At 48.9% G+C, this 15,725-nt stretch overlaps 2 protein-coding genes across 2 annotated transcripts; one reads left to right on the top strand and one right to left on the bottom strand.

The window, feature by feature from the left end:
- Positions 1-528: 528 nt before the first annotated feature.
- On the bottom strand, positions 529-2,670 carry ptger2b (prostaglandin E receptor 2b (subtype EP2)). The gene is made up of 2 exons (XM_084700757.1): positions 1,821-2,670; positions 529-1,683 (listed from the first exon to the last, which is right to left on the bottom strand). The coding sequence occupies exons 1-2, from the start codon at positions 2,625-2,627 to the stop codon at positions 1,405-1,407; spliced, it is 1,086 nt and encodes a 361-aa protein (XP_084556883.1). The 5' UTR covers positions 2,628-2,670; the 3' UTR covers positions 529-1,404.
- Positions 2,671-3,930: 1,260 nt separating this feature from the next.
- nid2b (nidogen 2b (osteonidogen)) lies at positions 3,931-11,546 on the top strand. Its single transcript, XM_084700296.1, has 19 exons — positions 3,931-3,990; positions 4,091-4,311; positions 4,997-5,197; positions 5,476-5,597; positions 6,168-6,413; positions 6,509-6,709; positions 6,855-7,082; positions 7,373-7,519; positions 7,695-7,823; positions 7,962-8,084; positions 8,248-8,526; positions 9,050-9,253; positions 9,831-10,000; positions 10,165-10,294; positions 10,439-10,610; positions 10,753-10,910; positions 11,027-11,153; positions 11,257-11,369; positions 11,461-11,546. Exons 1-19 carry the CDS (start codon positions 3,931-3,933, stop codon positions 11,544-11,546), a joined length of 3,117 nt encoding a protein of 1,038 aa, XP_084556422.1.
- The last annotated feature ends 4,179 nt before the right edge of the window (positions 11,547-15,725 follow it).

Genomic DNA, 15,725 nt, shown 5'->3' with positions numbered 1-15,725 from the left:
ATTCCATATTAAATCAGCTGTTGTAACCCAGTCTGAGAGATGTATGATGGTTCAGGGCAGCAGCATTGAGCACACCACCACAGGTGTCAGTGTTCAAAGACTGACTGTGTTTTCCAAACTGCCCCAGCTTGCTCATGCATGCACACACGTTACTGTCCTGTTCACAGTTCACTGGGTTTTTATTTATCCTAGTCAGTGTTTGTTAATGTTGGGCAGCACAAGACACTAACAAGTGCAAAGGCTGTGAATGATTTCCAGTTGGGACATACTGCATGTTATTATGTGAGCTGTTCACACAACACAGATGTGTATGCTTGTGATGCTCCAGGAGAACCTGTGTGAACTACTGGCGGGCTACTGGCGGTTGTGCATTCCATCTTGATAAATAACTGTTTAAGATCTCTTTCCCAGTGAGTCAGAGGTTTTCAAGTAATAAAAAAACCAGTCCTATAAAGACCTTTTACAATAACAGCTGTTTCCTAACCTATTCAAAGTTAGACAAGCCAAGATGGCAGGACAATGCAGGAAGGATATGGCAAACTCAACGTCTCTTATTCATTTCCCAGACTGGAAGTGACAAAACACTACATAAAGGTCTAATGCCATTTGAGCGGAATAAAGACTTTGGAGAAATGACCTTCAAGCCACACGTTTGGGTTTTTGGGAAACCAAAGCTCTTACACAATTTTAGAAAGTAACAATTCTCACAGATGTTATCTGCTAACAGCCATAGTAGCTTAAGTAAACAGTTATTTTGATTTGGAAACCATTTTTGAATGTCAACTTTGGGATCTGAGAGAATAGCACATGCTCAATTAATTAGAGAACTGAAAATACAAAAAAGGATATCTTCATCTAATACTCTGCAAGCATACTAAGAACAGTTAAAACCAAAGTACCAAAAGGAACACGATTTTGAATAAGACCTCCTAAATTCAGCCTTAGCATAAGACAATGCTTGTAGATGGCCTGTTTGTCCTTATATGTATAATATGTACAGTATGTATGGTATTTACTAGATGCTGCATTTCACTTTAAATTAACTGCACAGTATCACAAAGAAATAACATTTTACAGTAAATGAATCATAATATTACAAGGCTCAACCTATTTTAAGATGAATAGAAATTCAAAAATGTTGCTTTGAAACTGCACAATCCGCATATCAGTTGGTCAACAGCTCAACAAAACAGACAAGATATTCATATCCAAAAGCTACACCCAAATATATTTTACATTATTGTCAGTTCATGATCGCAAGCTTATCTTACATCATGTGAAGGGTTAGGCTACTTCCTCTATGCAATTCCCTTTTTGACTGCTACCGCAGAACTAAGATAGATGACTTCCTGTTTGGTTTGTCATCGAGCTAGTCAGAGGAGAGGACCCCACTGATAATCCTGCTCAAGGGTCATGACACCGGTCTGCGTTCATGTTTGCTGCCTCCATGGTTGAGGAGCTCGAGTTGACCAGCTTAGGCTGAATGGGGCAAGCCTTTATCGTGGAGGGCTGAGGGGTTCTGGGTCTTCGTAGTTTCCTCCAGAAGAACCGCAGCACTGAAGGATTGAATATGATGAAGACCCAAGGATCGATTATGGAGTTGAATGACAGCATACGTAGAGCAGCTAGATCGGCGTAGTGTTTCTCCTCCGCTCTGTTTGTTAAGTTGAAATACACTCTGAGCTACAGTGGTACACAAACACAACACGGGTTAGCGGGATATAGCTATAGGGCTGCTCTATTCATTATGATGACTTCGAGGTTTGAAAATGACATAACATGTGAGGAAGAGAAACGAAAAGTATCAAAGACCCTCTTACCACTAAAGGGAATGAGCATATGCAAAAAACCACAGTGATGAAACTCAAAAGCAGTAGATGTTCCACTTCATCGGTCAGAGACAGCGACCGCTTGTAGAACCGCTTCTGTCTGGACCACTGCCCGCGCGCTCTGCGCCTCTGGCGCATCTTAACGAGGTGGTAAATGACACTTATATTACTAAGTACAGTGCCCGAAATCATAACGAGGGTAATAGTGGCATAAAGGCCAGCGTATACTTTACCCCTAAGATCTTTTGGGTTCATGTCAAGGAAGCACCACGTCCCCGGACAATACTGTACGTAGGATCCAAAGCCCATGAAAGGTGTCACGCAAAAAATAATGCAGCAGAGGTAGATAACAGGAATGGTGAAGTAGCCACAGCGGTTGTTTAAATGCCGCTCGTGAAAGTAGGGATGACCAATGGCGAGGTATCGCTCCTGCGCCATGGCGCACACCGTGGCCAAAGTAGCAAGGCTAAAAAATGTCATACTGAATCCGAAATATGTGCACAGTTGTTCGCCATTCTTCATTCCCTTCAACGTCGTATTAGTTGCATAAGAAGTCAACACGAGAGGACTGACTGACAGGGTCCCCAGTAAATCCTTCATGAGAAGCGCTGTTACCAGTACGTAGAACAGAGACAGACGTTGCTTGTTACACCGCATCGCCAAGAACACCAAAGCTGACAAGTTGCCTAGAACTCCGGTGGCAAACATAACCGCAGATGTGGTGGGATTCCCGGACAACACGTGTTGTGATACAGCGAAAGAGTGATAACATATTTTATCGTCTGGCCCCATGACCATTCCTCAAGCAGCGTAGACTTAATTCAAATGACAGCGAGGAAACATTCAGATGCTGCAAACACATATGGTAGGAGAAGTGTTCACATTGCCCCACCCACGCTTCAAGGAGGTGATAGCTAACCTTTCGTCAACGGAGGATTGTCTTCGTCACTCAACTAAACACAGCGCGTATCAGAAAAGAAATGTCAACAGGCAACTGCATGAAAATAGTGACTCCCAGTGGAAATCTTTATTTTACGCATTTTGACCACGCAAAGTACAGCAGGATACAACACTGCAGCACAAGGCCACTTCAGGTTAAAGGTTAAAATACTTTACACCTTGACTTGTCTTACTTTAACTAAACGTGATCAGACATCAAGATCACCATGTGTCCTCCACTTTCTGTGTCCCAGGCTCTCAGGCTGTGGGTAGCGGTTTGGATCCATGAAATTACCGCCTTCCAACGCCTCCTCTCCACTGTTGGTAAATTACTATCATCCAGATTCACTTGAGCAGACGCACGATGAAGGGCTCTCGAACGTTTGAGATACTTTTTTTGAACTATGCCTTAACAATCTTTCAAAGTGAGGCAATTATTTTACCTTATGGAGAGCGGTTTGGTGATTCAATTTTGGGCAATGGCGATGATGAAGTGTCAGAAGTTCTGCGCTTGAAAGAGCCTTTGTTTTTCTATGACGCTCAGTACTACGATCTTTACGTAAGTAGGGCATGTCAAATGACAAACATTGTTACTGAAATATAATTTAAACGATATATACAATAGAGATAATTCGATTATGGTATTAGTTTGTGTAGGCTGCATGTGGAAATATTGGTTAGATTCTGCATTTTTTTGGTAGGCCTATAGGCTATGGTAATCACGTTAGCGCACTTGTCCGTTTATTTAATTCAGCAAACATAGCAGCGCCTTGAGCTACGAAAGAAAATACCTATTAACCAGATTTTAACAAGACTGCTTCTATCTATAATTTTTTCCTTATCAGATAGCGACCAATGGGATCATTTTCCTGCAGCCTCCCCCCAGAGAGAGTGGATATGTTGACAGGGCATTTCCTTTGGGATTTCCTGCCATCGCACCTTTTCTGGCGGACATAGACACCAGCGGGCGGAGGGGGTCTGTGTATTACCGGACGGAGGAGTCGGTGGACATACTTAACCACGTGGCTGGGCTCATCCTGAGGAGTTTTCCCAAAGTTCATTTCATGCCAAAACAGGCTGTGATCACAACCTGGGACAAGGTCGGCCGCCACCTGGAGTTCCCCTTCCTGCCGGAGTCCTCAGATAAGGTGACACATCAGACATGTCTAACACAGGACTCCCTGATGACACGGTCAGGATCATGCGTCACATTATAGATGTGGTGACATTTGGAATATGTGAAGGTGGCTCCAAAATGACAGAAGTCAGCCCAGTTAGCTGCTGTTTGTGTTTTGACACAGGTGCTCTTCTGTGTCCCTCAGATGAACACCTTTCAAGCTGTGCTGGCCTCTGACTCCCAGGACTCCTATGCCCTGCTCCTGTACCCCGCCGAGGGGCTGCAGTTCCTGGGGACCATGCCCAAGACTTCCCACAGCCCGGGTGTGGAGCTCCTGGCCAGAGCAGGCTTCAGCGGCTGGCAAAGCTCCACCTCAGAAGAGCGGAGCTACCCTCTCCCTGTGCAGAGTGTCAGGAGCCTGGACCAGTCAGTGTGCACAGGCAGAGAGTGTTAGGAGACTGGACCAGTCAGTGTGCACAGGCAGAGAGTGTTAGGAAACTGGACCAGTCAGTGTGCACAGGCAGAGAGTGTTAGGAGCCTGGACCAGTCAGTGTGCACAGGCAGAGAGTGTCAGGAGCCTGGACCAGTCAGTGTGCACAGGCAGAGAGTGTTAGGAGACTGGACCAGTCAGTGTGCACAGGCAGAGAGTGTTAGGAAACTGGACCAGTCAGTGTGCACAGGCAGAGAGTGTTAGGAGCCTGGACCAGTCAGTGTGCACAGGCAGAGAGTGTTAGGAAACTGGACCAGTCAGTGTGCACAGGCAGAGAGTGTTAGGAGACTGGACCAGTCAGTGTGCACAGGCAGAGAGTGTCAGGAGCCTGGACCAGTCAGTGTGCACAGGCAGAGAGTGTTAGGAGACTGGACCAGTCAGTGTGCACAGGCAGAGAGTGTCAGGAGCCTGGACCAGTCAGTGTGCACAGGCAGAGAGTGTTAGGAGACTGGACCAGTCAGTGTGCACAGGCAGAGTGTTAGGAGACTGGACCAGTCAGTGTGCACAGGCAGCGCACAGACATGGGACAACTGTGTTCTCTGCACATGAACCAAATGCTGTATGAAATGTTACACTGTGTTGATGATGTTGTGACGATTATCTCTGTGTTCCCCTGTTCAGGGAGGGGAATGCGGGTGTGAGAGGGCTGTGGCTGTTCCAGATCGGTAGCAGCTCTGCCTTCGAGGACATCCTCAGCCCTGGGCCAGGACCCTCCCTCCCCCCGGCTCAGCCCAGGGCCAAGGCCAGGGCTGGACACAGAGAACCAGCAGCAGACACTGTCGCCTCAGTTGTGGCAGATCTAGTGGATGATTACTACGTCCTGTCCGACAGTAATGCCCCTTTGACCAAACCAGCTCCTCCAGTTCTGCCCCTAAAACTCTCTTCCACCCCCCTCCAGGGAACCCCCCTCCAGGGGAACCCCACTCTGAGCTCTTCCCCCCCCACCCAGAGCCCCTCCCCCCCCACCCTGAGCTCCTCCCCCCCACCCAGAGCCCCTCCCCCCCCACCCAGAGCTCCTCCCCCCCAACCCAGAGCCCCTCCCCCCCCACCCAGAGCCCCTCCCCCCCCACAAGGCCCCCTGTGTCCCCCGGGCCTTTAAGCGCATGTGGCCACATCCTGCACCTCTGCTCCCAGGACGCCTACTGCACAGACCACCCCAGAGGCCCCTGCTGCCGCTGCCGATCTGGTCACTACGGCAACGGGAGACGGTGCTTGCCCCAGGGTGAGTCGTTCGGTCTCTGTCTGTGGTTGGCTGGTGATAAGCACTTGATAAGCTTTTGTGATACGTTAATGGCAACTGTGGCTTTTTTCTGAGTCACTAAAGTGTCACTGAGTCACTGAAGTGTGACTGAGTCACTGAAGTGTCACTTAAGTGTCACTTAAGTGTCACTGAAGTGTCACTGAGTGACTGAAGTGTCACTGAAGTGTCACTGAGTCACTGAAGTGTGACTGAGTCACTGAAGTGTCACTGAAGTGTCACTAAGTCACTGAAGTGTCACTGAGTCACTAAAGTGTCACTGAAGTGTCACTGAGTCACTAAAGTGTCACTGAAGTGTCACTGAGTGACTGAAGTGTCACTGAAGTGTCACTGAAGTGTCACTGAAGTGTCACTGAAGTGTCACTGCAGTGTCACTGAAGTGTCACTGAGTGACTGAAGTGTCACTGAAGTGTCACTGAAGTGTCACTGAGTGACTGAAGTGTCACTGAAGTGTCACTGAAGTGTCACTGCAGTGTCACTGAGTAACTGCAGTGTGCGTGGGGAGCACGGTGTGAGAGACCTGTGTCTTATCAGGTGTCCCCCAGCGGCTGAACGGCAAGGTGAGCGGGAAACTGACTTTGGACGGGACTGAGGTTTTGCTGAAGGGGGTGGATCTCCATGGTTACGCTGTGGTGGCCGATGGTCGGGTCCATGTGTCAGTCAGCCCCGTCCCAGAAAAGGTGGGCTGGGCTCTAATGACAGTCAGCCCTCTCATTGGCCTGTTCGGCTGGCTGTTTGCCCAAGAGCTCCAGGACTACAAAAATGGCTTCCATCTCACAGGTATGTCAAAGCCTGTCAACTTTCAGTTTGTGGCGTATAACCTTTCAACGGAACTGTTCAGCGACAAGAAGCCCTTGGTGTGTTGTGTTTTCAAGGTGGCGAGTGTACACATCAGGCAAGAGTGACGTTCCACCCCGGGAAACAGAATCTGACCATTACCCAGAAAGCTCAGGGGCTGGGCTCCCTCCAACCTGCCTGGGTGGAGACCCTCCTCCAGGGAGAGCTGCCCCTCATCCCAGCTGGTGCCACGGTGCAGCTGGAGCCATACAAGGAGACCTACCAATACAACCACTCGGGTAAACCAGAAACCCCCAGGCACTGCCTTGTATCTTGAACTGAATGTCTCTGTAAGCAGCACTGAAATCAAGCTATCAATTGCAAACAGTTCAGAAGATAATTCCTCGGTGTAGAGGTTAGTGATGGATGGTCTTGTTCTGGCAGTGTTGACTTCCTCATCGCAGCGAGACTTCTCAGTGGTGTCTGACAACCGAGGGTTTGAGAAGCTGTCCTACTTCCTGCGTCAGGATGTGATGTATAAGGGCTGTGCCCACAGATGGCTTCCTGACACCCAGTTCCAGCAGCTCAGCACTGAGCGTCTCTTGGTCATGTACAACAAGGAAACACAAAGTCTGATGTATTCCATCTCCAACGCTGTTGGTCCTGTGGGAGGTAAACTGTCAACCATGCAAATGACATGGTGTTCTACCCACCTATAGCAAACACACTGCAGTAGTTAGTTTGTCCTTACATTTGCATGATACTACTATATGCTACACATAGTACAGTACAGGATTAGAGTTTATTATATATTTATGTTTTTACTTTATTTGCAAGAGGGGGAGTTTTAACAAAGATGCCAGTCTGAAGTGATGTGTCTGTGTGTGCTCTGTGTGTGCTCTGTGTGTGCTCTGTGTGTGCTCTGTGTGTGTCTGTGTGTGTCTGTGGTTCTGTGTTGTCAGGGGGGCTGCCTGACCCAGACTGGGTGAACCCATGTTCTGCTGGGGCACACTACTGTGACCCCATGTCCATCTGTGTGCCTGGGACTGGAACTGACTACTACTGCCAGTGTGCATCTGGATACAGAGGAGATGGACGCAGTTGTTATGGTGACGTTCACTCACATCTCAAGAGCAAGATCTGGCAGAGCAGAAGTGTTTGTATTCATTCTGTGATGTGCTCTGTGTGTGTTTGTGTGTCTGTGTGTGTCTGTATGTGCTCTGTATGTGCTCTGTGTGTGTCTGTGTGAGTGTGTGTGTGTGTGTGTGTGTCTGTGGTGGACAGATGTGGACGAGTGTTCTGAGGGCCTGGACAGCTGTGGGCTTCACTCCCAATGTGTCAACATGCAAGGGAGCCACCACTGTGTCTGCAACGCCGGCTTTGAGTTTGACCCTGATTGGCGAACCTGTGTGGGTAAGAGCAGATCACACCTGTGTGGCTGAGAACAGACCACTGTGGTGGGTTGATGTCGAGCCATTCAAGGATGGGTTTCAGGGCCAACGTTGTGACTGTTAGAACCTTTGACTGTTTCTGTCTCTGTCCCCGGGCCAGACATTGATGAGTGCTATCTGAAGCAGTGCCACCCGTTAGCCTCCTGCTCCAACTCTGAGGGCTCCTTCCACTGCCAGTGCTGGCCCGGTTACCATGGAGATGGACTGGTGTGTGGCCAATCAGGTATGGATGACCTTACGCCTATATATCTTATCTTGATTGGTCAAATATGTTTAGCATGACGGACATATGATGTAACGCACACGATGACGGCTAAAGAGTACACAGAGATAGTCATTCTAAAACATCATATAACCTTCCTGATAGCTTCCTTATTTATTGACAGTCATCGCTCCGCGCCCAGCTGTGGTACCGGGGCCTGTGATCCGCCCTCCGAGCCTGTGTGAGCAGCACAGGGCCAGCCTGCTGGGGGAGGGGCCTGGTGTCTGGGGAGGCCCGCCCTCACAGGAGGCCTTCCTGCCCCAGTGTGACCAGGACGGCCAGTACCTCCCCCTGCAGTGCCACGGCTCGACTGGGCAGTGCTGGTGTGTGGACAGCAGGGGGCAGCAGAGAGCAGGAACCATGACTGACCCTGGCAGCCCTCCAGCCAGCTGTGTCACAGCAGGTATGCTCACTCCTCTTCACACTTTGAAGTGTACATATATTTTACACGCACTGTATGTTTTTGATATGTGTCAACTTTTGGCTTCAGATACTAAGTCACTAGTATTAAGTCACTAGTATTAAGTCACTAGTATTAATCACTGCTTATTCTTGATTGAACTTTTTTTAAATCAAGATGTTGTTGCCACTGGCTGCATGGTCGGTACGGCATGTACTGAAGGAAACCACAGCATTTCTAAATTTAAGATAATGACGTAGTCTGAAAGCACAGCTGTAATCAGTCATTCCAATGGCTTTCTCCGCTGTCGTGCCACAAAACACATTTTTGGCTTGCAGATCCAGTGGCTCAAAGAGATGAGGAAACACTTCCACTACGTTGTGTGTGATTGAGATCATTTGGGAATATTTACAGTTCTTCCGATCCTAACTACAAATGTGTTATGATGACATCACAATCGGACACGTAATCACCCCATGACCACGTGTTCCAGGTGTGTGTCCCCCCCCCGTCCCTCCTACGGCAGACAGCATGTGTGAGCGCTGGAGGCGTGATCTGGAGGAGCAGTATGGTGGCCAGGAGTCTCCTCAGGACTACATCCCCCAGTGTGACGCTCAGGGTCACTTCCTGCCTGTCCAGTGCTATGGGGACAGCAGCTTCTGCTGGTGTGTCGACCCAGATGGAAGAGAGGTTCTGGGAACACGCTCGCGACACGTCGTCAAGCCTGCCTGTGAGTCGCTAGGGGAGACCCCTCCTGTGAGTCGCTAGGGGAGACCCCTCCTGTGAGTTGTGAGGGAGACCCCTCCTGTGAGTCGCTAAGGGAGACACCCCTCCCTGTGAGTCGCTGAAGGGAGACCCCTCCTGTGAGCCGCTAAGGGAGACCCCTCCTGTGAGTCGCTAAGGGAGACCCCTCCTGTGAGTCGCTAAGGGAGACCCCTCCTGTGAGTCGCTAAGGGAGCACCTCTCTCCTGTGAGTCGCTAAGGGAGACCCCTCCTCCTGCACGTGCTCTGTGAGGTGGAGTCGTCTGTGTTCATCAGAGAAGGCTAGCTAACGTACACACATCCTTCACTCTTTTCAACCTTTCCAAACTTTTTTTGTCACACAAAACAACACAAAAAAGTTACTAGTTTTTTGGAAACTTTTATCTCAAGTCCTTTAAAAACACATGTTTTTACCTTTCAAAACATATTTTTCCCCCCCTCCCGCAAAAAAAACGTTTTGTATAAACTTTGTTTAGAATTTTGTTTTCTCCAGCCTTTTAAATCCACCCTTTATGTTGCTTATACATTTATTTTCTGATTGGTAGGCCTGCCAACCGTGCCCTCGCAAGCCCCTCAGCCATTGGTCCATCCAGGTGTTGTGTCCCCGCCCCCAAGGCCGGCAGTGGTGTTTTCTCAGGGACACCAGATCACAGCTCTTCCTCTGGACGGACACCGGGCAGTCTGGAGGAAGGCTGTGCTGCTGCTGTCTCTGAAGGTGTGCTCAGCTCTACTGCAGTTAACGCACAAACCTGGAAATATATTGACCCCCGAACGGCACTCTGTTTCAGTGAACATGAATTATGAGGCACATAGATTTGTATCAAAGTCAGGATCAGAGGTGAGACAATGGGCCTAATGTTGTTGTTGTGCACCTGGTAGGATGCCATAGTGGTCGGGATGGACTATGACTGCAGGGAAAACCAGCTGTACTGGTCAGATGTGGCCAGTCACACCATCAGCAGAGTCACACTGGAGGCTGGAGCACAGCCAGAGAGCATCATCCACTCAGGTCATCTAACAGGAAACACTCACTCACACACTCACTCACTCACACACTCACTCACTCACACACTCACTCACTCACTCACTCACTCACTCACTCACTCACACACACACACGTAGACAGTAACAGTAAGCCCTGCCTGCGGTCCAGGTGTGAGCCGTCCCGAGGGCGTGGCAGTGTGTGTGCGGTCCAGAAGGCTGTTCTGGGTGGACAGTGGCTCACTCAGGATAGAGGTGGCGTCTCTGGCTGGTGGAGACAGAGCCGTCCTGATCAACTCTGACCTCAGCAACCCCAGAGCCATCGTTGTGGACTCTACCAGTGGGTATGTCTGCTGGCACTTTGTACTATGTATACTTTAAAAACGTCTATCACAGCATCATCAGTTGTGTCAAAGGTCCTTTGAAATAAGAGTTTTGTTTGAGGTAGGGGAGTGGCAACTTAGAACACGTCGTGCTTGACTTCAGAACCCTGTTCTGGACTGACTGGAACCGCGACGGTCCGCGGATTGAGAGCTGCTCTGTGTCGGGTCAGAACCGGCGATTGCTGGTCCAGCAGGGGGTCACGCTACTCACTGGACTGACCCTTGACCTCCAGACGAAGCATGTGTGCTGGGCAGACGCAGGTGTGGTCTCCTGGACATGCTTTTTTAATCTTCTGCAACAATACTGACCCAAACGGATGAAATCACACAGTATACTATATCAATGAATACATTTATATTCAGTTTTTCATTGTTAGGTTCCATGAAAGTGGAGTGCATAGCCCCCGATGGTTCAGAGAGGAGAGAGATCTACAGATGTCAAGATGACTACCCGTTCAGTATCGTTATTCATGGCGACACCCTTTACTACACAGACTGGGAGAGGTGACCTCATCCCTGACTGACAGGGAAGGGTTGATGTTCAACACATCTCTGTGCGTAGAGCTCTTTATACCTCGGTCCTGGTTTGATGTGGTCTCTCTTTCAGGGATGGGGTTGTCATGGTAGACAAAGGGGAGAGCAACCAGACAGACCAGTATCTACCCCTGTATAGATCTCACCTGTATGGAATCACAGTGGTCACATCTCAGTGTCCATCAGGTAAAGGTACACCTTACATCTTCTGTGGTTGTTGTAGTCGTTGAAGCGGTGTGGATAGCTTTGACCTGGTGTAATCTGTCATGCAGGGCAGCGTTGAGGAGTCTGCTGTGGTGTGTGTTTGGAGTGCTGGAGGGATGTCCTGAGAGAGGCCTACTGCAGAAGTTAATCATCCTCTGAAATATCTATTTTTTAAATAAAAATTATGGTTTATTAGAGTTTGGATAACTTGACTGCGCTTCCATCATTTTTCCAACAGAGGGCACTGTAGGTCAGGTGGTCAAACTCACAATTTGTTTTTTGTGTTCTCGCGTAAGGAAGGGGAGAGACAGTTAAGGAGAGGAAGGTGGACAAGATGGAAGTTTGTCTCTCTATCTGTCTCTCTCTATCTGGCTCTATCTGGCTCTATCTGGCTCTCTATCTCTCTCTCCCTGTGTCTCTCTATCTGGCTCTCTCTATCTCTCTCTCTCTCTCTCTCTCTCTCTCTCCCTGTGTCTCTCTATCTGGCTCTCTCTCTCTCTCTCTCTCTCTCTCTCTGTCCCTGTGTCTCTCTATCTCTCTCTCCCCCTGTGTTTCTGTATCTGGCTCTCTGTATCTGGCTCTCTCTATCTCTCTCTCCCTGTGTCTCTCTATCTGGCTCTCTCTATCTCTCTCTCCCCCTGTGTCTCTGTATCTGGCTCTATCTCTGGCTCTCTCCCAGTCTCACCAGTTCTCCCATTATTATGGGTAATACCAGCACAAGGCCCTCTGTGTGACCCGGTGCTCCATATCAGTACCCATCAGCAGGGTCTTGAAAGGCCGGGCAGGGAGCACATTCATTTGAATTCATTAGATAAGGTGGAGCATCTAAAAACCATGAAACAGAACATGGAGTACTCCGTCTTCACATAAAACACACTCAGAGTTTGGACCCAAACATCAGTTGTTCAACGAGAGGATAAGATCTCACCCAAAGAGACACCCAAAATGCCTCCTCCTCTAGTACTATGCTAGTTCAAGACAACGGTGTCCAACATTGCGGACAGGCATGTTGTTCCATCTCAGTAATTACATGAGGTTATGTAATTACGCTGTGCTATGCTAAATAGGGTAGAGAATAGCCCACAAGCCCAGTCTGTGAATGGAAACTAGGGCTTTTTCAGGCCACAGGCAAACTTGAATTTACATACTACGTCCTCAACTATGCTCGACAGTTTCGACACAGATTGGCTCCACATCTGCATATGACACTTGTCTATGTAGGCTGGAGTATGTTTAATGGATAAGACTCAAACAAAACAAGACTTCTCATGTTTTCTGGCAACCGGTAAACACATCACGGAGTGGAAATACGGTAGTGTTCAATTACTCTCATATCTGTTTACTTTCTCATGTAAGACTATACTGTCCTTGAGAAGAATGTCTGTATTTATCCTCACGACCATCACTGATATAAAAAAAGTTTGACAGTGCTATAATCACAGCACAGAACCTCATTTGTGTATAGTCTTAAGTATTCAGTGGCAGTTGAACTAGCTGGTGTCACGCAGTTGTTAGTGGCTTGAAGGATGCAGTCAGGCCACGGGCTCTGTTCCTGTAAATGGAGAGGTTGATATCCTTAAACAAACACATTGGCTTCTCTGAAGACTCAATGACTGCCAAGACTCCGCCAGGTCCAGCCTCTGACCAAGAGGCGACCAGACCTCCCAACCTCTCTCTCCTTCCTCCCCGCCCTCCCCTTCCCCTGGGCCCAAGCATTGGCCAGCACTCCTGGCTGATCTGGAGCTGTAACCACAGCGATGGAGGAGACCTCCCCTTCTGACCACAGTTCAGGGAGTTTGGCCAGCGTTGCTCAACAGCGGTTGTTCTCAGGGCAGGGCCTGAACCCTGGTCTGGTCACCGAGGCGATAAGACCCTCAGGGACCACAACACTGACTGGTCACGAGGAGCTGAGGGGCTCTTGGCACTTGGAAGCAGATGGGTTTGGGTCCCTCCTTTACTGAAGCTGGAGATGACAAAGACAGTCATTTGTGTCATGCGGAAACAAGTTGTGTAGAGTTACTAAGACAACAGGAGGTTGACCCCTGGCCCAGCAGAGCGCCAGCCCTTCACTTGGATGACCTTTGACCCTCTGGCCTCACAGGTCCACTCTTATCCTGGAGACCAGGACAGAGGCAACCTAATCTGTTTCGGGACTGGGTGTTTGTTTTGAAAATAAAGGCTATCCTACTACTGTAGCTACTGTAAAGGGTTTGTTAAGCTCAAAGCTTCAAAGCTCAAGGGCTCTGTCACAGGGGAAGTTTGAAACAAAGACGCCTTTTGTGTGTTAGCGAACCCTTCTGCTTGTTTGGAGGGAACGGGAGCTGTGATGACTATCCTCATCTGGAAGAGAGAGGGCTGACAGCGCTGAATACAAGCACGTCTCCATGGAGACATGACAGAGACCAGCAGGGAGGGGCTGTCAGAGAGGACACCTCCCTGTGACTCACCTGTCACCTGTCACCTGTCACCCAGAACACAGTGCAAGACAGCAGAGACACTGTTTTTAAAAGCAGGAGTCCCTTCTCAACGCAACCACACCTCCTACCCTCCAGTCCTCTCCCCACACCTCCCTCCTTTCATCACCCCCCACCCCCACCCCACCCCCCCTCCCTGGTGCTTCTCTCTTCCCTCTCTGCATCCCTCACTCCTTTTCTGGTCTCTGTATTCACAACCACAAAACATGACCTCTTTTGGTCAGCCACCCCCTACCCCCCAGCCCCCCAGTCTCTTTCTGTTCATTACAGCAGACGCAGTGAAATGGAAGGAGGAGAAAGAAGAATAGAAAATCGGCGGTTGAATGGCATCCTTGATTTATCCAACTTTTACCCGGGTGAGATATTGGCTCACTGCCTAAAGTGAAACCATAATACTCTTTCCAGCCCTGGAGTTACTAACTTTACTCAGAGAGTGTGAGTCAGGGAGTGAGTGGGTGTGGGGGGGTGTGTATCTTGGAAATAATGTTGGATACATATTTTTAATAAGTGGATTATTTACTGCAATCAACCAGGCCACAAAGAGAACTCACAGGCACACCCACACAGCTTTTCTCTTACACAAACACAGACATAATCACACACACTGACTCTTTTGCTCCCTCTCTCACACAAACACACACATTGCCATGCAAAGTCAGGCCAATATTTTCTGATGAAGTGGTGAGAGTGAACTAATGGGGTTTGGCTGATATGTGAAAAGCTGGAAGATTTATAGAGAATGCAGGGAGCCTCCCTCCCCAAACAGCCCTCTGGTCTGTGTCTGTCTTCCTCTCCTGGCTGACGGCTGCCTTCTGGAAGAGGCCATGTTGGATCACCGTCAGGGTTCAGTCCTGGTCCCTTCCTCAGAGAGCCCAGCTTACGAAACACAGAGGTGTGGAGGGGAATTGGACACCATTTGCAAGAGTAATGGGTGTTCAAGAACATTAGGCCAACGGGTTAATCCATCAAGACACAGCCCACCTGTTTCACCAGGTCTACCGGTGATGTGCTCACAAACGCTGATAGGTACACCGATAGTGCTTAAACTGATGGCTGAACTGACCAGCTATACTGGCGTCTGTGAAACCTGTAGAGTTGATACTAGGGTTTGTAAACTCACTGTAGTTTATCAGTCCCTCATCGTATGTTTACTCTGGCTGGGTGGAAGACACCTCCGTGACGTTCTAGCTAAGTACTCTATTGGTTCTCTGAATTACCCGGCACAAATCTATTTTGTTTGAGTCCAAACTCCCATCTGTGTAATCAGACCAGCATTATCAGTCTTCTCCGGTATGGGAACTTTGGACAGGATCACTGATCGTGATCATGTGGGAGAGACAGGGCTGGATCCTGTTCTGTGTGCCTCATTACATGTCCAGGAGGGATGGAGACGTCCTTAACAGGGCCCTCCTACACCACCCTACTCAGGCTGCACAGATTCTGTTGTGATGATGTCACCGTAGAGAGCCCACCGGCACACTGTCACAGAAGCGTAGTGCAGTTCGGCCTTCCTTCCAGCAGTTGGTACTTTCCCCAGTGGCTGACAGCTGATTTACTTGTGTTGACTCTGTGTTACTGTAAATCTGGAACGCAATGGTGAGGTGATGTATTTTCCCTTACTCTGATCCCTAGATTAGGGCAGCCTTTGATCACACACTGTAAACTACAGTATGTGATGCATCGGCTCCTTGGCAGTCATCTACCCCATGTGGTGTACTTTGCCCCAGTACTACAAGGGCCCTGGGACTGTTTATTATTTAAGATAGGGCTTATAAAACTCTTATGACATGACTCAAAGTTGAACAGAGTTCTAGGAATATCATGAGTTGTTAATAAGAGTAGTGTGCTAATGAATGTCGCATGT

This window comes from Hypomesus nipponensis, chromosome 6 (genome assembly GCF_054491055.1).
Source record: "Hypomesus nipponensis isolate SF chromosome 6, ASM5449105v1, whole genome shotgun sequence".
NCBI lineage: Eukaryota > Metazoa > Chordata > Actinopteri > Osmeriformes > Osmeridae > Hypomesus > Hypomesus nipponensis.
The sequence above is the reverse complement of the archived record's forward strand: the minus strand, read 5'-3'. Positions and strand labels throughout refer to the sequence as shown.

Excerpts from the sequence above, each read along its gene's own strand:
- ptger2b (XM_084700757.1), bottom strand. The coding sequence starts at position 2,627 with ATGGTCATGGGGCCAGACGATAAAATATGTTATCACTCTTTCGCTGTA. Across the intron at positions 1,684-1,820 it reads TATGCTCATTCCCTTTAGTG|CTCAGAGTGTATTTCAACTT; the intron begins GTAAGAGGGTCT and ends GTACCACTGTAG.
- nid2b (XM_084700296.1), top strand. The coding sequence starts at position 3,931 with ATGTCTAACACAGGACTCCCTGATGACACGGTCAGGATCATGCGTCAC. Across the intron at positions 4,312-4,996 it reads AGTGTCAGGAGCCTGGACCA|GGAGGGGAATGCGGGTGTGA; the intron begins GTCAGTGTGCAC and ends TCCCCTGTTCAG. Across the intron at positions 11,154-11,256 it reads TACTACACAGACTGGGAGAG|GGATGGGGTTGTCATGGTAG; the intron begins GTGACCTCATCC and ends TCTCTCTTTCAG.